The sequence below is a fragment of the Cucumis sativus genome, chromosome 7 (assembly GCF_000004075.3).
Source record: "Cucumis sativus cultivar 9930 chromosome 7, Cucumber_9930_V3, whole genome shotgun sequence".
Classification (NCBI taxonomy): Eukaryota; Viridiplantae; Streptophyta; class Magnoliopsida; order Cucurbitales; family Cucurbitaceae; genus Cucumis; species Cucumis sativus.
Genome location: NC_026661.2, coordinates 10,408,053 through 10,429,536, shown reverse-complemented (window position 1 = coordinate 10,429,536; position 21,484 = coordinate 10,408,053). Strand labels below are relative to the sequence as shown.

General features: G+C 32.4%; 2 protein-coding genes across 6 annotated transcripts; one reads left to right on the top strand and one right to left on the bottom strand.

Moving 5' to 3' along the window:
* Nucleotides 1-9,507: 9,507 nt before the first annotated feature.
* On the bottom strand, nucleotides 9,508-12,908 carry LOC101203470 (putative pentatricopeptide repeat-containing protein At3g15200). Of its 4 annotated transcripts, none has more exons than XM_004139816.3 (3): nucleotides 11,107-12,908; nucleotides 10,910-10,997; nucleotides 9,508-10,492 (listed from the first exon to the last, which is right to left on the bottom strand). In XM_004139816.3, exon 1 carries the CDS (start codon nucleotides 12,712-12,714, stop codon nucleotides 11,116-11,118), a length of 1,599 nt encoding a protein of 532 aa, XP_004139864.1. In that variant the 5' UTR covers nucleotides 12,715-12,908; the 3' UTR covers nucleotides 9,508-10,492; nucleotides 10,910-10,997; nucleotides 11,107-11,115. The 4 variants fall into 4 exon arrangements, with proteins under 4 accessions (XP_004139864.1, XP_031745235.1, XP_011658966.1 ...); XM_031889375.1 differs by having other exon boundaries at nucleotides 9,508-10,082; XM_011660664.2 differs by having other exon boundaries at nucleotides 10,910-12,908.
* Nucleotides 12,909-15,591: 2,683 nt separating this feature from the next.
* On the top strand, nucleotides 15,592-19,253 carry LOC101203232 (probable serine/threonine-protein kinase PBL23). Of its 2 annotated transcripts, XM_011660663.2 has the most exons (6): nucleotides 15,613-15,715; nucleotides 16,460-16,471; nucleotides 16,616-16,785; nucleotides 16,866-17,059; nucleotides 17,921-18,314; nucleotides 18,607-19,253. In XM_011660663.2, exons 1-6 carry the CDS (start codon nucleotides 15,613-15,615, stop codon nucleotides 18,934-18,936), a joined length of 1,203 nt encoding a protein of 400 aa, XP_011658965.1. In that variant the 3' UTR covers nucleotides 18,937-19,253. The 2 variants fall into 2 exon arrangements, with proteins under 2 accessions (XP_031745051.1, XP_011658965.1); XM_031889191.1 differs by lacking the exon at nucleotides 16,460-16,471 and having other exon boundaries at nucleotides 15,592-15,715; nucleotides 16,610-16,785.
* The last annotated feature ends 2,231 nt before the right edge of the window (nucleotides 19,254-21,484 follow it).

The following is a 21,484-nucleotide window of genomic DNA, read 5'->3' as shown; positions in this document are numbered from 1 at the left end:
TTTCATTAACTCATTTCCATTTCCATCGTATTTCACCAATCAGCGTCGTAGAAAGATTCCTCCAAATGTTGCCTCTCCTCATTGATGCTGCCTCCTTTCATTAGCCAGAACAATGTTCACAAATCAAAATTTGTGGTTCATCCAAATCCATTTTTGAACACCGAATAAAATTTCTGTAGTCAAGAATGAGTTTGAAATATGTTTTCTTCCTTTAATCTTATATGTTTTAAACAATTATCATCCATCACTAATATAAACAAATATTAGTCAACTTCACAATAACCATGATGACCGATCATGATCGATCGATGGTCACTACGATCCATTACAAGTGTTGGCTCCGGATCATCTTGATCGTCACTTTCGAGTCGTCTTGATCGTCGATTTTCAATAGTTGATGACCTACAACTTTGGACGTTACTATAATCAGGTGAACATTTTGATCGACAGCGACCAATAGTTATCGTTAATTATCAATGTCATGCCTATTAACAAATGATCGAAGTGATGGTGAATGACCAATAGCCATGACCCTTGGTGATCGATTGTCATGATGGTCGGTGACCAACCATTCATCTTAAAAACATTGGCGACCATTGATCAACGATCGTATTCATCAACGCTTCCTACACCTTTTTTTTAATGAATTTAAATAATAAACACTATTCAAGACCATGTATTACCATGTTTTTTCTAATTCAATCTAGAAAATTTGCCGGCCAATTTCGAACACCACACATGTAAGCATTTTCGATCAACCATTAGGTGTCATTCCTGACAACTCCATTGGGAAACATCTGGCCACCAACTCTCACAAGGAGCCCAAACCTTGAAAAATTAATAAAAATGAATTTTTGAAAAACTTTTTGTTTAAATCATTTCAAATACACATTTGATTTAATTACAATAATATTTTTTAAAATATGTATTTTTAGAGAAATTTTTTAAAATAGTAGATTTTACAAAATATTTACGACTTATATCAAAATTTTACTATAATTTGTAAATATTTTAATTTATTTCGTTATTTTAAAAAATGTACCTATTCTTTATTCTTCTATTTTCTTTTCTTCTAGAGTATTTTTTTAATAATAATCATTATTAGATCTTTTTTAGTTATCTCATTTCTCTTCTTTGTTTAATTTTTTTTCGTAACTTATCTATTGTGATATCAAGTATAAATCAAATAGTAATATAATAGAAATTATAAATATATATTACATATACCATAGTTTATTTTTAGTTTAATAACATTTTTTATTTTGTCTGTTGGTCAATTTAACTAGAAGACTTAGGACTTATTTGAATTGACTTAAAAAAATAATTTTTTTAAGACTCATTTTTATTTAAACTCTTTTGATAAAAGTTGTTTAAAATACATTGTATATGTATCATAGGAAGACAACTATAAGTTTGATAACTCTATTTGACTTTCGGTTTTGCATGATCTATTTTGAAACCTATTAGAACCTTTTTAATGTTGCTTAATTGAAACTTTCGTAAACGACATCCGATTACATGACTTATTAAATTTTGTAAATTGTTTGTAATATTCCTAATTAGATCATTCATGTTAATGCAACTCTAATCAAAATTATTGTTATTGAATATTAAAATTTCTCATTTTTACATTATTATCATAAAAATCAATAGAGTCAAGAAATTGAATTAAAGGTACAAATCATGAAAAAAAATCAATTAAAAGTTTGATACGTGATAAATTTAGGACGCACAACTTACAAAAAAAAAAAAAAAAAAAACTAAATAGATTAGCTACACCAAAAGTTCAAAACCAACACCCTAAACACAAGCAACAAAAATCCACATTTCCAAATCTTGCACCCAAACATAGGATATGTAATTCCCAAACATTAGAATTCTATCAAATAAGGCCACAAACATTCAATTACCAGACATTTGATTTCAAACCTGCGCACCAAACATCCCCTAAGTTTCTGACAACATCATTTTTGTCTGCCTATAATGGAATTTATTCATAAAGCTTATCTATCTACCATTGTTTCTAAAGTTGGTTCCTTTTATCTCTGGCTCATTAGAGAGCTTGTGGTGAACTTGGACTTGATTGGATGATCCTAGCAACTCAGACTTCTATAAGGTCCATGTTCAAAGAGTTTGTTTTGATATATTTCCCACATCGACAAACAACCTTCTTGGGATTGTTTTACCTACAAATATGTCTTATAGTCCTCCGTCTATTAATTTTTTAACCACTGAATTGATTGGTGGCACTTTTATATCCTCACCCACCTCCAGCCATTTGCCTGCAACTAAATTGTAAACCTCGAATCTTAAGAAACTTGGATCTTCTCAAGAGCTTGAAATGATTAGTTTTAAGTGAAGGAAGTAAGCTTGAGAAGTGTCATAGTAGGTAGAAATAAAGAAAGTGATGATGGAATGATTTAAAAGTTAGAGAGAGGTTAAGTTAAAAAGGGAAATTTTGGCTAAGTCCATGGGTTTGGCATTTTGGACTTGGTAGGTTACCAAAAGAGAAGGAAATAACCTCTAAAGAGGTTATCTTGGCGTTTTGATTGTGTGCTAGGCAAGAAGGATGTCAAAGAGATTTTATTTGGACAAGTTGTGGTAAGCTAGGTTGTAAGTATGTGTGTGTGGTGTGTGGTCGTGAAGGCTAAATTAACCTTCGTGTATGCTTGGTGAGATGGCTTTGGTTAAGCGAGAAGAGTGTCTATAGAGGTTAGTTTGGGCATTTTGGCTTGGCAAGAAGACTTCTTAGAGGTTAGGTTGCCGTTGAGAAGATAGGCACAAAGCCTTGGTTATGCAAAAAGAGGTTAGCGGCCATGTCAAGTGAGGTTAGCAAGACGTTTTGACTTGAGTATGACACTTCAGCGTTTTGGTTAGGCGAGATGAGAAAGAGGTAGAGTTGGTTAAGTGAATTCTAGGTATCATGTGCATGCTTAACTTAGATTTTGGTTGGTAGGAGGAGTCAATAAAAATTGATGCACAACTCAGTATAAATAGGTCACTTCAGATTTCATTTTCTCCTAAAGTACTCGTGCATTTTTACTAAAATTGGTCTCAAAAGTTTAAAAATTGAGTCTATTTTCTAAGTTAGGGCTTTCGGACGAATTTGAGAGAGGAAAGATTGAGTTTGAGTTGAAAGAAGAGAGAAAGATCATTCTCTAAAAATTTCTGAGCAATCTTCACTTCAAGGAGACTACAGAACTCATTACGAGAAGTTTTTTGGCTTAATCTTTTAGGTAAAAATTTTAAGAAAATTTGCAACAACTTTGTAGAAGAAAGTATTTATATTTGAGTTTTGGATTGTAAGTTATTAAGCTTTAAAGTAGAAGTAAAGTTCTGGCCGAAAATGAGTTTCTGGATGGTAGAGGTTGTTGGGAGTATTAGGGGTTGCTAGGTGAAATGACCATGGATTATAGGTTAAAAGAGGTTAGTGTGGCGTTTTGGACTGGTGTTGGACATACAGACACGCAAAGACATGTGGGACCATGAAAACACGCGGCAAGCCCTACACGTGTGCGCACACAGGTGAGATGTGTAAGGCGCGAGTAGGCTATGACCCTTGCGAGGTTAGAAGGCGGCTGGCCTATCCAGGCCATGCGTGTGCGAGCTAGCCATGTCGCCCACCCCCTGCGTGCCAACCAATCTAAATGGGTGTTTTTGGGCTATTTTTTATATTTTAGGAAAATTTAAGCAAAACTTTGATGTTTTTATGACTAAAGAGAGTTAAATGGAATTATTTTTCGTTCTTTTAGGTCAAGAGGAGATCGGACAAATTTATACATCGAATGTCTAAGCTACTATCCGTGAGTGACAAAATGAGTTTAAAGTTGATTTCTAAATTAATGTGATTTATTATCAAATGTTTTAAGCATGCTTTGATATATGAATACTTGAGTTTACTGATTAAGCAAATGTTTCCAAAGCATGAATTAAGAAACATTTGTTAGATTTACAAAGCAAGTTTGTTTATGATAAGTTTTTGAATTATATAATGATTTTAACATGTTTTAGACTATACCATAAGATATATATATATATATATAGCAACCCTTCGGAAGATATGACATGTGCACAAAAGGTTCCTTTGATGAAGATATTCAATAAATATACCTAGATTTCTACCATTGGGACATATTAACGAGATGAGGGTTCTACAAATAGATATCTAGTTTGTGATCTCTCGAGATGAAGATCTGTAAGTTACTTACCACATTGTAGATATAATAGGATGAGTCACTACCGATGCCTGGATTTTACCTCGTAGATATCATAATTCATGTGGTATAGTAGTAAAAGATAGAAAGAGGTTTTAATGATTTCTTTATGATTTCTTTGTGTAAAAGTCAATGATTTAAAGTTAAATCGTTTGGAAAGCATGTTTTATATAATTGTCACTCACGGGCCTATTTAGTTCACCCTTTCCAAATGCTTTTCTCATTTTTCAGGTAGATGCCCTGATCCAAGAACCTGGTCATGTCTCCAGTCTACTGTGCCAAGTTGTTTATAGTTTTGTTGCTGAGGGTTAGTCCTAGATCTTTGTATATAATAACGTACATATAGTTATGTGTAAGGTTAAGTCAGTTAAGATTTTTGTCTTTCTTTTGCTTAGTGTGATGTCTACAAATAAATGACATTTTAGCCTAAACTTACTCCGTGCTAATATAAGGAAATCTGTTAAAGTATGTTTCTCATATTTTTCACTACGTAAGTTTTAAATTACTCAAGTCGTTTAACATGGTAAAGGATTAGTAGTCAAGGTCACCGGTGTTGTTTAGAAGGAGATGACATCCATTGGCTTTTCGCCACATCTGGGGCTGAGCAAGCAGGTGCTCGGGGTGGGGTGTTACATAAACTGAGTGTGAAGTATGTGATCTTACACAAGATTTGTTTGCATAGTTGGCGCCGTTCCATGCATGTCTCTACGGTGTCTCCCACTTTACCTCACTTAATTTACTTAATTGGTATTAAAGCACGTGTTAACTTTGGCTCTTTTGTTATCAGTCAATTAAAGCAGCATATTGAGTCACATGGCCTCAAGCTTCAAATTCCTCTCTCGTGCCTCTTCAATATTCTTATTTTATCGCAACATCCTTTCATTTTTATACAACGATGATGCTCCTGATCCTTCTATCTCCAAGCTACATCACTCAGGGCAGTCATGTCCCTGACATTATTCATCAGATCCAGCCACCTACAGCTACTGATCTACATCTTTCTATGGATCTACGTACCCTAGATGGTGGATTTCTCTTTCCTCTTGCCTTATGAAATTAGGTTCTTCATTTGTTGACCTCATAATTTAGGAGTTTGAGCAGCAATATTCAAGAACTGACTGACCGTCCAAGGCACATTGATTCTCTTGTGCTAATTCTACGTATTATTCTGCAACAAGATGGGGAAGCTTCTACTTTTGTTATTGATCCTCCCACTTGTGCCTAAATTACTTTTCCGGACGACAAAGGGAGAGATGGTGGTTGATGGTTATTGGTCCACAAGAGCATGTCTTTCTCGGTTGTTGTTGGTGGCAGAGTTATTGCTCTTGTCTGGCCATAAAGGAATTTAGGGGAGTTTGTTATTGTTTAAATTTGCTCTAAAAAAAATACTCTTTTATTTAATTTCTTTCCTTATCGAACTAATTCCTTTTTGTATTAGTTAAAGAATCCCGACATTATGGTGTGTTGATTATATTACCTTAGTGGTTAATTAGATTTTTTTTGCTTAATAAGGTGGTTGGAGTCCTTCGTGAAGATTAAACAATTTTATCTTTTGTATTCTACGAAGTACGACTACTCAAGTTTTCTTTTGCCTTGTGCGCTTTTTGCTTATTCTTAGAGAGACCGTAGTTTTGGATTTTATCATGTAAGACAAGTTGTAATTGACGAGTTGAACAACATTTTATGAGAAGAGAAGTTGTAGTGGTTAGGTTATGGGGAGCCTACCGACACTATAGTTCTAGTGTGAATAATTCAATGAGAACTTGATTCTATTAATTAAGGATCAACTACTTAGAGGGTAGCCTAAGTGATTACTAGTCTAATCGTATTATCTATCAAGATTACTTCAAAGATAAGTTATTACTTGCAACTGTTTTCGTTTAGTCTAGTGAATGCTCTTGTTATTTAGGCATAGCCCCTCGTATGTAGGTGTTGATGACCAAACTGGTTACCAATTCTTATGTATTACTTCTCTGTTTCACTTTGTTAATTGTAGATATCGTATTTTGTTCTTCAATTTTTATTTTCTATATCCATTTATTTATTTTTTTATGTTTATTTTATTTTTATAAAAGAAATTGAATTTGAATTTAAATTTTAAATTTAATTAGAAACAAAACAAAACCAAAAACAAAATTTAAAAAGTTTAAAAAAAAAAAAATAATTCCCCCTATTTTTCTCAAACAATTCCCCAATGTTTTTTATTTTTTTCCTTTCTCTCGTCACCACTCCCCATTCTCCTGCTTCCTCTCCAATACTTTGTCTTCACTCTAATCTAAAAAACGATCAACTTTGCCTTACAAAAACATAAGTGAATTTTTTTTAAAGAAGGAACGCTTTTTACTCTAAAAGAAATATTTTCATCTACTCATTCCTTGTCATTTGGAAGGGTTGAGAAAGCAAAAATAACATTTTCTTCACATCAAAGTCTTATTTTTTATTTTCAACCAAATTAATAAACATGATATAGATTTGAAATGTTTTTTTTCTCATAATAAAATTTTTCCCCATTTTAATGTGAATTTGAGATTATGCATAATCTAAGACAATGGTTGAGAATAGGGTTCAGTGTGACTTGTGAGTACTTAAAATAACCAAATTTCTGTTTCCATGAGTTTACCTTATATTAGAATGAAATTATATATCCTTAATTAGTGTTTTCTGGATGATTATATTCAAGAGCTATATCTTCTGCAAAAATACAATGGAAGTTTTTTGTTAGTGATACTATCTGTTTCAAAGGACAAAAAGAGCACATTTCAACTAATTCTAATATCCTTTGAAGCTGCCTATCTCCATATCTTCTAACTCACTTCCCTTGTGACTCTCAGTTGGACAAATCAACAAAGGATATGGTTCCTGCAAAACAGGGTTGGGGTTATCGTGCTTAGTTTACTCTGCTCGTTTGGTAATATTTCATCAAACTTAAACTTCTCTCCTTCAACCTCGTGTTCAATTTTCTTGGCACAGATTGCCAGTCTTCCTGTTTATTGGTGCCCAAAAAATGGGTCGCTATCTTCAGGAATTACGGTCTCACTGAGATCACTGGCTGCTGGAGTTTGTGTAGTGTAGAGTAGAGAGTTATGTGTGATGGAGAAATATATATGCTGATAATCTATTCTACATTCTTGAGTTTAGGTCTCATTTTTGTGCAATGTCTGGGTCCATATTCTGCATTACTAGAGAAAGAAGTAGAGATTTTTTAATTGGAATTTGCCACTTGAAGAAATTCACGAGAATGGAATAACAATAGCATGTTGTATTGTATCTAACTCTTGCAATTTCTTCTTCATAATATAAATTACATGTTTTCCATATTTTATTTTTCCCAAATGAAATCATTGTAGAAATGTTACTTATAATTCCTATATTTTTTTACGTTTTCAAATTCGAGTAAGACATTTTCTTGGGAAAATTATCATTTTATTTTGTAGGTTTCGATGAATCCATGACTTTTAAAAATAGACATTTTTAGTTCACACGTTTATATGAATAGATCTATTTGGTCCCCGAGTTTTTAAAATATTATACAATTTTAGTCATTGAATTTTTAAAATTAGGTTTTAAAGGTTCGTCAAATAACTTTATACTTCTACTTTAAATAATTATATAACATTTTAAATTAGAACAATAACTTCTAAAAATCACAAATTCTCCCTAAGACTATTTTTCTAATTTTAAATATCATATAATTAATTTTAAAAAAATCAAACATAAAATACATTTTATGACCTTATGAACCTATCTTTTAAACTTAGGGTTAAAAATGTACCTTTTGAAAATCCAATCATCAAATTAGTCTATTATTATAAACCTGAGACTAAAACTATCATTTTTAAAACTCAGGAACCAAAAGCACATATTCATCAAAATTTGGGGAGTAAAAAGATATTTTAGGTCATGATACACGATTGTATAGTTCATTTTAATGATGGACAAAAAAATGCTTTAAATTTAAACGCTCCTGCTGACGTTAGTAAACAATGACTGTGTCAATCATTTAAAATGATATTTAAACGATCTTGATATTCCCAAATATGAAGAAGATTAAAAAAAATATATTGAAACAATCGTGAAACAGTTTCAAAGAATCTTGCTGAAAATGATGAAGATGAAATAGGAGATTTAAATAGAAGAATAAATAATTTTAAAATAGAATAAAAAAAAATTGGAAGAGGAGATGAAAAAATTGGGAAGAGAAGAAATCACGAGGAAGTAAGAAGGAAGAATGAGAAGTGACGAATAGTCTATAATATTCAAAGGCAAATATGAAAATTATGAAAATATTTTACTAGTTTAATGGACTTTTATATATAATAGAACCCATGTAACAATATTTTCTAAATTTACAAAAGTAGCAAATTTTAAAGTGACGACTCTATGATAGTCTTATGATTAGTGTCTGATAGCCCTGTGATTACTGTCTGATAGCCGTTTGATACCTTCCATTTTTTCATATTTTCAATAGGTAAAAAATTTAGTGTCATAAGCTATTCTTTTTTAAATATTTGTCATTTATGTAATTTTTCTATGGTAAAAGTTTCAATTCGAAAGATCTTAGTTGAAGTTGAAATTTGAGTAGGATATATGTTTGACCGATTAATTACAATGTGTAAATCTTGTTTAAGACTGATTAAAGGTATAATATATAATAACAAATCTGAAATTTGAATAATGAATGTACTATGCTATTTTAAAATTCAAAACAAATTTTATGGCTAGATTTAAAAAAATTCAAAACTACAATGAATATTCAAAACAACTATTAAAATCCGAAATTTATGACTAAATTTACTATTGAAAAAAACATCTCAGTAGAAGTTAAAATTCTACTAGGATAAATATTTGAGCAATAAATTACAATCTCATTAATAAGTACTTATTAATTTGGAGGAAAGTCGAAGACATTTTAATAATTCAGAAAATTTGTGGAAAATTCGATCCACGTCATATTCATGCATTTATGATGTCATATATGTGAAAGATTTGTTTGGTAATCATTTCAATTTTCTTTTCTTATATTTTTAAAAGTCTAAGCTTATTTTACCTTCATTTCTTTTTTGTAAATACAATGGTTAAATGGTTTGCCAAATTCTAAAAAAAAAAAAAGAATTTTTTTTTTGAAGCTACATTTTTTAGTTTTCAAAACTTTAATTTAACTTTTAAAAATAATTTGCAGTGTGTATAAGTTTAATTTTGAAAGCAAAATAAAAAAAAACACCATGGTTACCAAAAGAAGTGGAGGATTTTTGTTCTGTTGAATGTTGGTGGTTCTGGGATTCACATTAACTTCTATGCCAATTAGAATCTATGATAGGCTTGAAAATTGATCGTCCTTCAAAGAGTAAATGGAAGAAAACAAAACAAGGTTATCGCCCGGGCCTTAAACCAAATCTTGAGAAGGAAACTAGGACAGTCTTAGGAAATGTCTCATTACAATTACAATCATGAAAAAATGATATACGGTGCAAGCAAAAAATAGAACAGAGGAGAAGGCAAGGATTGATAGATGACACAGCAGATGAAATGGGCTCCTTACTTCTTCTCCAATCCCTTCAATGGAGTTTGTGATGGATCAACTTCAGAGGTTTAAGGAAATGGTAGTGTGCAGCCAAAGGATTTGGTTGTGGGAGACAAATTCAACGAATCCCTTTTTGATGGTCCCTAGTCCCAATCGCCAGCATCGGATCCCCAATCCCAAATGTCAAACTGGTTGTTATTCATCAATGCCTTGAGTGGTCACCAGTCGACGATCCTTGATCTCCATCAGCAGTCTGCAGTCGTCGGTCTTGGTTTTCAATCATCCATACCGAATTCTTAGTGCCAATCGCTGGTCAGAATTCCGCAGTCCCAGTCCACCACTAGCCACTAGTTACAAGTCATATTGTTAGGCTACCAATGGTTATCAATAGGAAATGGAAACTGAGAACCACAATCAGAGACCAAGACTGGCAACAGATGGTTAGTGACCACAAACGAAAGATCAATGATCGGGAACTGACAACAACCACCCACCAGGAACAGCCAATGGCCAACAGTTAGGCCAGAGGGCTAATGACCAATGACATTCAGATGATGTGAGTTGTTGCCAGTCACCATACCCCGATCCCTTGTCCTTGATCTTCTTTCTCTGGTCCCTGTCATTGAACTGGTCATTGATCATTGATCCACAGTCCACATCCTTGATTAGTAGTCCTGATTGCTGGCCACTTCTCGTCAGTCCTGATCGTTGGTCTCTGGTTATCGACAATTGGGACTCTAGACCGACAATCATGATCCTAGCAAGACCAGCTACAGTTAGTTTGTGCTTGGGATCGAGACCTATGCGCTATGACAACTGGCCACTCCCAACTATCATAATGTTTAATAGTTTTTTTGTTTTCAACTTAATATAATAAAAATATATACATATATTAAAAATATAAACTAAAAGAAACAAAGTAATTCGATTTTAGTGTCAGGCAACCCAAATTTACATGCAAATTTGTGAAATAGAAACACTCTCGAGAAAAAGTAACCAAGACATAAGAGTGTTTTAATGATAAATAGTTTTCTAACAAAATCGTTTTTCACATTTCTAAAACACACTTACTTTTATAGGCAATCCAAACAAACAAGTAATCATATAACTCAGAAAACGTATGTTAACATAAATAAGATTGTCAGTGTATTGCATTGAAAAAACAAACTTTTACCTGATGAACCCTGAAAGCTCCTCAAACGCCCATGTAGATAATGTGTAGAGAAAACTCTTCCCCATCGAAAGAAACGTATTAGCAATGGCTGCAACAAACTTTAATCGTGAGAGAAAGCACATTTATGGGGCTGTTTTTCGTTTTAATTTCTCCCAGTTGCAGGTAGCTTATCTACTTTTCCAAGATTTGGCACTTACTTAATAAGCTTATCTACTTGGCTCTGCTTTCTGGCATTTTGGTTCTTTGACATTCGTAGCATTCACCAACTTTTCAGTCTTCGGCTCCGGCATAATTCCCTTCAATGTCATCTCATTGAAATAGCGCAGCCCATCTTTTGTTCTTCCCTTCTCATATAACCCATGAATCATAATCGTGTAAGAGCGACGATCGGGTCCCAACCCCATCTCTTTCATTTCATTCCAAGTAGACTTAACCCTTTCCTGTATATCCCAGTCCATATACAATCTCAGAATCAGATTGTATATGTCACTAGTCATCTTGCAGCCACTTCTTTCCATCCTTTGAAAAAGTACTGGAACTTCCTCCGGACCTCTTACCGACCCGAGTAAATAGATAAAAGTCACAGAATTTGGCCAACAGCTCCCTTTTCTCTCTTCCATTTCATTCAAAAGCTCATTAACCTTCTCCATCCTCCTAATTTTACAAAGGTGTTTGATAAGAGTGTTGTAAGTTGCAACATTTGCTGCACACCCTCTCTCATTCATTTCCTTGAAGATCTCTAGAGCTTCAGGAATCCTCTTCTTGAAACAAAGGGCATCAATGATGCAATTGCAGATCACAACATCAGTTGTCAATCCTCTCTCCCACATGGCTCTAAACAACTTCAAAGCTGTCCCCAGCTTTCCTTTCTTTGTCAATGAGTTAATCAAAGTTCCATAAGTGTATATATCAGGCTCGCATTTTGATTCAATTATCTCCCTCCAAAACCTTTTGGCCTCATGAACATTCCCCAACACACACCACCCATTGAGGATAATATTGCTTGTCTTTATATCAGTAACAAACTCATGCTTCTTGGAATGGAACAGGGTCTCTGCAGCTTCTACATGCTTGTACCTGCATAACCACATCAAAAGTGACTGAAATGCAATCAAATTCATCTCAAGTCCAAACTCTTGCCTTCTGTAGAAAATGCTAATTGCTTCCTCCACTTTATGCGCTGCAGCATATCTATTAAGAAGAACTGAATACGTTTCCTCATTAACAAGCTCCTTTCTCTTAGACATTTCCACAAGCACCTTGTCTACTTCCTCAAAGCGGCGGAATTTCCCGAGAATAACAAGAATCTCATTGTAAATAACAGAACCAGGGGTGAATTTCTCTTCGTTGGTACCTCTTTTGAGAACCCAATTGAAGAAAATGAAGGCGGGATTCCAATCTGATCGATGTCTTCGCAGCACCTTGAGAACAAAATCATCGGTTAGCACAAGGTCGCATAGACTAAGAGCCCTCTCGATGTCCTCCACTGGTTTGTGCCTTCTGAAATAGAGGACGTTTTGGACATAAACAGCAGATGGGTCATCTGGATGAACGGTGATGGGTTCGTCGGAGACAGCAATAGAGTCGGAAACCAGAGTTCTATCATGACAGTTTCTAGGCGAAGGGGTTAGATTGTGACAACTCAGTATATGATGAATAGGATCGGAGACGACGGAGAAGGGCCTGTGTGAAGTGGGAATGTGAGGAAGAAAACGTTTTACAAGGTTTGATTGGAAGCGGAATTTGAAATTTCCATGGAAATCTTCAGCGCTTATGTTCCTCAAGCGTAAGAATTTGAACTTCATCTGAAATCCTAGGATTATGAAAGGGTTCTGTCAATGGGTAGGAGAACGGCATAAACAAGCAGTTATATGATTCTCCAGTGGATGGAGTGATGGACTCCTAAACAGTTGGGTTGGGTGATGGGGTCCTTAATTTAAGGAGATTTATGATTTGAAGAAACTTCACCCAACTTTCACTATCCAATTCTTTCCTACATTTTCTCCATTATATCTCTCTTTTCACCCGCTTAACCTAGTGATCAGCTCCCAATTTTTAATTTTAATATTTATTCTAAAAAACCCCCCACACTTTACTGATAGAAATGCCAAGAAATGCAGGGTACCCAAATATAAACTAATTTTTTCAAAGGTTGTTGAGATTTATCGTCCATTTGATTTGATTTTTTTGCAGATTTTTTTATTGTTCAAATTTGGTACATACTCATATTTTCGAGTTGGTTGGTTTGTCAACCCAAAAAATCAAAATTAAGTTTCCAACTCAACCCCTAAAATATGGATTATGTTGAATTGTGTCATCGGGTTGTATTATTATTATTATCTTTTTTTTTGTTTCTAAATTTTAATGCTTGTAAATGGGATGCAAGTTAAAGTTAGACAAAAAAAAAATCTCACAAACTCATAAGATTGTTTAACTTTTATTAAATAAATAATAAATATATATATATATATATATATATTATAATAATTCTGACCTAACTCGAATTTTCAACCATCCAACCCGAGACCCAACCCAACTAAAAAAAATCAAAATTTTCAAGCAAACTCACTTATAATATGGATTGGATAGTTAAGGTTCGAGTTTTTGGCTACCAAATATCCAACTATTTTTTTTTCCATCTTTTATATTTGCAATTTGAAAAGAAAAAGATAGAAAGGAAGGACAAACCTAAAATATTAAAAATAATAGTCGGCTTTTTTATTTTGTTACCCTTATAAATATTTTGGTGTTTTGTTATATTTATGAAAATTAAGATTTTTTCTTATAAATAAAATCGATTTTGTATGGAATACTTTTCCTATTTTTATAATTTCCAAATGTACAGTTAGTTTCCTAAAATTTTTAGCACCAAAGGTTGTTTAATTTTTTTTCTCATAGCTAAAACATAACAAATTCCTACAAAGAAAACATATACTAAACACAAATTTAAAACAATTTTCTTATAACACTTCACCACATAACATATATAATTTTCCTCCTTCCAAAACACCAATCACCACACAATTTGAACACTCAATTTCATATTGATTTTATTTACATTCCTAAGACATGTCATATTCCAATCAAGTGTACAATTTATCCACTCTTCTCATGTAAACTGTAGACATACACAGCCAAAAACAAATCAATTATACTTTAATTGCATCTAATCTAAGAAATTAACATGCTTAAAACTTCCTAATTAATAATAGAATTAGGGTTTAAAGTCATCATACCTTTGTAGCTTTCGATTACTCGTAATCTTCTTACGAACTCAAACTGGACCACCACAAGTGTTGATTTGAATTCTCCAAACTTAAAATCGAGTTATGGGATCTGATAAGTGAAGGGTTTGAGTAAGAGATGGACGGAAATTGGAGGATGGAATTAGGTTTGAAAGTTGGTAGAGTAATTCCTTTGGTAATTTTGTTTAAAAAGTAAAAATAACCAAAAGGCCAAAATATTTTACAACAATTCAAAAGCTCTCTACCTATAATAATTATATGTAAATATGCATGTAATTAATTCACCAAAGTCCACCACCTCATATTTTAGTGTGCGCTTTAGTCAATTAGATGTTTACATTCTAGAAAGATTTAGACAAAAAACCTAAATTTACTAGAAAATTTCACAAATGTCCTAAATTATGATTTATTTTTTTGATTAGGTTTTCGTAAATTTTAAGGACATTTATAACCTTATAATAAATAATTAATTATATATAATTTTTGAAATTAAATTCAAATTATTTTCTTATTTATATTATACTAAATTAATGATGTAAATGAGAACTTCCTTATTTGGCCTATTAAAATTAATTCTTTACCATTTTTAAAAATTAATTAAAAGATGGAAAGTGAATATTTGATACAAATTTGAGATTAAAATGTTTAAATATTTAAACCTTAAAATTAAAATTGAAATAGATCTCAAGTTTTAAGAACAAAAAATTGTAACATTATTATAACAGGTCGAAGACTAAATTAAAACCTAACTCAAAACTTAAAAGACCTCGAAAACTAAATTGAAACTCTAACAATATATCTTAAAACTTACAAACCAAATAAAAATTTTAATCCAAGACGTAAGAATGAAACGAGGATTTTGGTTGAAAAACTAATCTCATATAAATATAGCAAACAATATAACACACTTGGACTCTAAAATTTGCACCGCAATTAGCAAGCAGTTGTAAACATTAATTAGAGAAGAAAATCCATTGCAGTATGCATGGTATAATAAACCTAAACTTCATATTTTGATATCATGTTAATTAAATCACCACAAGACTTGAATTTTATTGTTAACAGAGGCCAACTACTCATCTCCCAAAATTAGCAAATTTGACTCCCAAGTCTCTCTCAAAACCAAAGTTGGTGGTTTTGGACAGGAAACACAAAAGGGAAAAAGAAAACAATTAAACAAATTAAACTATCATGCTACAGCTTTTTTCCCCTAAAAGCAGACAAGAAATGAAAAGTTTTAGTTCTATTTCCTGATGTAGTATCCAACAATTCCTTTACGTGTTTTCTGTTTTCTTTTTCCATTTCAGTCTCCTATATGGTTTCTTCTTCTGTTATTTATGTGCTTTGCTTTCCAAACATTATTCATTATAAATTGCCATTTTGTAAGTGAAATTAAATAATTATTTGGAGTTTGTGAATTAAAAAGAAAGAAAGAAGATGAGGTGGTTAAAATGTTGCATGTCAGAGGAAAGAGTGAATAGGAATTCTTTGAAGAAAAGCATTAAGGAATACAATGACACAAAAACTTTAGCCTCTTTTGCTAATCTTTCCTTCAGATCTGGTACCCTCTCTCTCCCACCTCTTTAATAATTATCATACTTCTTCTCATGAGACCTCTATGCATTTGAATCTTTCCAACCCAATGGTATTTTCTTTTGCATAATAAATTTGTAGTCTTTTAAGTTCTCTCTTTGATACTTTTTTGGTTTTTTTATTTTTATTTTCTTCAAATCTACAAACACTGCTTTTAACCTTTTATTTGATTTGTTTTGTTATTTATTTTCAAATTTTGAACCAAGCTTTGAAACAACTGAAAAGAAAAATAATAGTTTTAAAAACTTGGTTTTTTTTTCAAAAATTGGCTACAAATTTAATTGTTTACTCTATTGGGGAAGATCACAAGATATAATTGAGAAATTGTGGGATAATAAGAATAATTTCAAACACAAAATAGTGATCGAACAAAACCCAATAATTCTTTGCATATTTTTTAATGGTACGTTGAACTTTGGAATGTGTTTTTAGTAAAAAACAAAACTGTACAACTTATTGTGAAATTTTTATATTTAATAAAAGTCCCTCGCCGGTTGGAAAGGAAAAAACTATTTAGTATATAAGTGATGTCAACAACATATATTTATTTAGTGGATCGTTTTCTATATGAAATAGAAAACAATGACATGAAAGACTTATGTTTAAGGTCACACAGGAGTGAGCTTATAGAAAGATAATATGGCATTTTATGTTAGTGATGCTGATAAAATCCAAAATCACAAGAGTCTTATAGCTCAAACTAAGTACTTAGGTTCGAAACAAAGTTAAGCTTCAAATTGTTATAAGGTGGAGGCATTTGGTAGCATTTTTTTTATAAAGGTGTTTCTTATTTAAGACAGTATTAGTTATTATTGCCTACATTCTTCATTAAAAGAAAAAGAAAATAAGTAAATAATTGCAGGTAGAGGAAGGTACACAAAAGGGGAGATAAAGAGGTTGGGAAAAGGAAAGATATTGGCTCAAACTTTTACATTTCGTGAGCTATGTGTTGCAACAAATAACTTCAACTACCAAAATCTATTGGGAGAAGGTGGTTTTGGAAGGGTTTACAAAGCCTTCATTCGTACCACAAAACAAGTACCATTTCAAACTTCTTCTTTTCAGTTAATTAATTACAAATTTGGTCTCTATAGTTTTAAAAAATATTTACAATGTAGATAACCGCCGTGAAGCGACTTGATCCAAATGGATTTCAAGGGGATAGAGAATTTCTTGTAGAGGTTTTGATGTTGAGCCTTCTTCATCATCCCAATCTTGTCAATTTGGTTGGGTATTGTGCTGATGCAAATCAAAGGATTTTGGTTTATGAGTTTATGCCTAATGGTTCCTTGGAAGATCATCTATTTGGTATGTTTCCATATTCATTCCACAATTTATATGCTTCTTATAGTTATAAAATTATAATTTATTCCTCATAGTTGGATACTTATTCTTAGATTGAAAAAAAAAAAAAAACTTCACACCATGTTCTTTCTATTATTGAACTAGGGACTATTTATGAGAATTAATATATGAGTTTGTTTGTATTAGAATGGATGTGTAGATGCAAGAATTTCCAAGTATGTTGAAGCAAACATAATAAGTCACATATATGTGTGAGGGTATAGCTTTATAAGTAACAATACAAATTTAACTAAAGCATCATATATTATGAATCCAAAGTGTCTCAAATTACAAGGGGAAAAACATATTCTATTCATAAAGAATTTAACAAAGAAAATAAAAAATACTATGTATGAAAAAAAAATTGAAAATAACTCACTACATCAACATGAATTTGAGGAAGAACTTTGACAACAACTCCATAATTAGTTGAAATTAAATATGATATTGAAAAAAACAAAGTAAGTAATTCCAATAATGCAAGTAAAATTTAAAAAAAAGTAGAAAAAACTTTACATTATATAGCAATTTTGTTGCCTTCAAGATTATGAAATTTAGAGTACTTGTGAACATTATTATTTGTAGGCTCATCAACGCTTCAACAATGTTTTATTTCAGACGATGGAATAATTTCAGGTGATGATCTTCAAATATTTTGACGACTTACAATATTTATACCCTTTACTTATATAATTGAAGTTCAATTCAAAATTGAAGCATTGAAATTTCTTTAACCATGGATTATGATTGATGAATAACTAAATTAAAGATTGATTAATAATCTTGGGCTTGGCACAGTATAATTGATCTGTATATTATTTGTAGGTAGTACACCTTCAAATAAGCCACCTCTAGACTGGAACACAAGGATGAAAATCGTGGAAGGAGTCGCAAGAGGACTCGAATACTTGCATGATACCGTCAAACCAGCTCCCGTGATATACCGCGACTTTAAAGCTTCAAATATATTGTTGGATGAAGAATTCAATGCAAAGCTCTCTGATTTTGGTCTTGCAAAGATAGGTCCCATCGGAGATAAATCTCATGTTTCCACCAGAGTGATGGGAACTTATGGTTATTGTGCTCCTGAATATGCGCTTACCGGAAAATTGTCCACCAAATCCGATGTCTACAGTTTTGGTGTTGTCTTCTTGGAGATCATCACAGGAAGAAGAGTTATTGACACCACAAAACCAAGTGGACAAAAGAATTTAATTTCTTGGGTATGCTTCGTCTATGACAATCATCCATATTTAATTAGTTTTTAAACATTTTAATAAGCCAACAATTTCACCACAATCAATTTTCTTTTCGTAGGAGATTAAAGTATAAATTTTAATACTCAATTACGAGATTTGATACTAATTTAATTCTCAACTGAACTGACATGTTATCAGATCTTATGGTCTGGAGAGCCTATAGGAGATTAAAGTACAAATTTTCTTTTGGGTTAACGGGTGATTTGACAAATTCTAAATTATTTGTTGATTCTAAACCATTTTATCTACATTGTAGGCACAACCACTTTTTAAAGACAGAAGGAAATTCACACTAATGGCGGATCCAAAGCTAGAAGGAAATTACCCAGTGAAGGCTCTGTATCAAGCTCTAGCAGTGGTAGCCATGTGTTTACAAGACGAGCCAAACACTCGGCCATTGATTAGCGATGTGGTTACAGCACTTCAATATTTAGCTGTGAACAAGGACGTCGATGAAGACGTAGACGACGAATCAGATTCGGAGTCGGTATCAGGGTCGGAATTCAGTTCATACTCATGTTCAACTTCTCCTGATAGAAATTATATTGAAGGTAAAAATGTTGATGTTGAAGGTGATGGGAGGTGATTTGAAAATTTACCAAAGAAATAAAATGAGAAAACTTTGGACACAGCTCCTAGCCATTATAAATATGGTAGCTTTTAACTCGTTGGATTTTCCATTTTTCTTTTGAGTTCAATTTAAACTTCTAACTTGTTAGTTGAAAGTGTATGTCTAAACCAGTTATTGATCAGTTAGATTCAGGTTGGCTCCCGAAAATTGTGAATGGGTAGCTTAATAAGCAACCTCATCTTCATTATTATTCTTTGTAATATGTTTTAATATGAACTGTGGCGTTTTAAAGATAACACAGACAGATGAAGTTATAATAATAAGCCCAAAGTTTTAACTCACCAAACTTGATGTGAGTTGGGTGCTTACAAGTATTTGTAACCTTTAATTAAACTATAGCAATAATATTTGTACTTGAAATCACTCTTTGTTACAGTATTACTAAATTTTTTTATGTATCTTCTCTCCTCCTCTTTTTTACGTTGCAAACTAAATTAGTTTGCTCACGAACACATTCTATATTAACTCAAAAGATTTTGAGCTATTGGTTCGGCTTTGGGGGAAAAACTCATAGGTGCTCGATATTGTTATTGGGTTAGTGGTATATTCTGTTAATAGTAGCTGCCAAACTAGTTTCGTTATTGTTAACCAGTTAGTTCTTAAAATTGATTAATCATGCAATATGCTTTGTGAAAGGAAATTTACACTAATGGCAGATTCAAAGCTAGAAGGAAATATCCCAGTGAAGGCTCTGTATCAAGCTCTACAAGTGGTAGCCATGTGTTTACATTAGGAAACAAAAACTCGGGCATTGATCAGCAACGTGGTTACAGAGCTTCAATATTTAGCTGTGAATAAGGAAGTCGAAGAAGACGTAGACAACGAATCAGATTCAGAGTCGGCATCAGGATTGGAATTCAGTTCATATTCATGTACAACTTCTCGTGATAGAAGAAGTGATATTGGAGGTACAAATGTTGATGTTGAAGATGATGGGAGGTGATTTGAAAATTGACCAAAGAAATCAAATGAAAAGACTTTGGACATAGCAATTATAATTATGGTAGCTTTAAATCCTTGGATTTTCTTTGGAAATTTTTGAGAAATAGCACTTTTTTTTTTTTTGTTTATATTTCTAAATATTTCAAAAGTAGCACATCTTTTAATTTTGTTTTTCTCGATCAATTTCGACATATTCTCTCCAAAATTTAAAAACTATTTGAAGGGTTTTTCTTGCTCCATCTCAGCCTAAGTGTGTCACCGAGATAGTGCGTTTATTATTAAAAGTTTGAAAATAAATGGATATATCAAATGACCAAAATAATCCTGACAATCTTACCGTTTGATATCATCCCAATTTTCTTAAAGTCACTCTCTTACTGTATATGTATGGGCACCAATTTAGTTTTCTCAATTTTCTTTGTGGAAAGCGTACTAATTGAACTGTTTGTTTGTTGCACTCTCATGTATATGAAGATGAATTGAAAAAGAAAATTGGGTTTTTGGTGCATTATCACATTTGAAAACGATATAAGATTATATTAACTTCATTCATAAACTACAAAAAAACACAAAATACAACAACAAAAATGTATTATGGCTCAACAAGTTTGTCTCTACACGTCTTTCTATTATGACCAACAGCTTTGCACCAAGAACATCGGTAAATCATCTTCTCGATTTCACCGCTTGACGGGATGCGCACGGTTTGTCGATGTTCAACTTTCATTTTACCACCAAAATCAATAAACACATGAGGCATCATGCAAGTATACAAAGAAAACAATGAACACATGTGTAATATCAAGGTAAACTTATAAAAATCCTAGTCAAGATATACATATGAGCACCGAGTTTACGTATGAAAATGCATTGCAATAACGATAGACATCTCTGGACCGTCTCAGGCCATTTTTTAATCGAGATTACTTGAATAAGCAAATAGAATTCGGGCAACATTGATGCCACGAGATTAGGGTTTTGCATGCATACTGTGTGGTAATCTCAGTCGCCATCTCGGACGAAATCAACTCGAGAAAATCCTACAAAATGCATGTGAAACTCATCTAATATCGAAACTTTTTCAAAGAATCTCGAGAAAAATTCATGAATCTCGACCGAGATTCATCATCTGCGATTACCAAAATTCATGAAACAAGACGAGATTCTTCAAAGAATTTCACGATAAGCAGTAACATAAACCCAGATTAACTCAGCATCTCAATAATAACTACATCAGATTTTCCATCTGTCTCAGATTTCAACCTAAGAATCTACAAGCATAAGCTAAACAACTAAGAACATAAAATAAAAAACAAAAACTCTAAAAACAAAGTAACTTACCTTGTTTGAATTTGAGGAAGCAAGAATTAGAAAATTTTGAAAGATTTTGGAAGGGTTCTCGCTTAGTTCTTAGTAGTAGCATGAAAAGTTTTAAGGGTTTAGCGTGTTATGTGAGAACATCAAATGGTTGGTATTCCACACGTATTTCAATCATTTTCTATATCACTTTATTTTTAAAATTTTAATAAAAAACGCACTATCTCAGTGACGCACTCAACCA

Bases quoted from the DNA above. Each gene is read 5' to 3' on its own strand.
- LOC101203470 (XM_011660664.2), bottom strand. From the start codon at position 12,714: ATGAAGTTCAAATTCTTACGCTTGAGGAACATAAGCGCTGAAGATTTC.
- LOC101203232 (XM_031889191.1), top strand. From the start codon at position 15,592: ATGAGGTGGTTAAAATGTTGCATGTCAGAGGAAAGAGTGAATAGGAAT. The intron at 17,060-17,920 runs GTTTCCATATTC...ATTTGTAGGTAG, and splicing joins GAAGATCATCTATTTGGTAT to TACACCTTCAAATAAGCCAC. The intron at 18,315-18,606 runs GTATGCTTCGTC...TCTACATTGTAG, and splicing joins AAAAGAATTTAATTTCTTGG to GCACAACCACTTTTTAAAGA.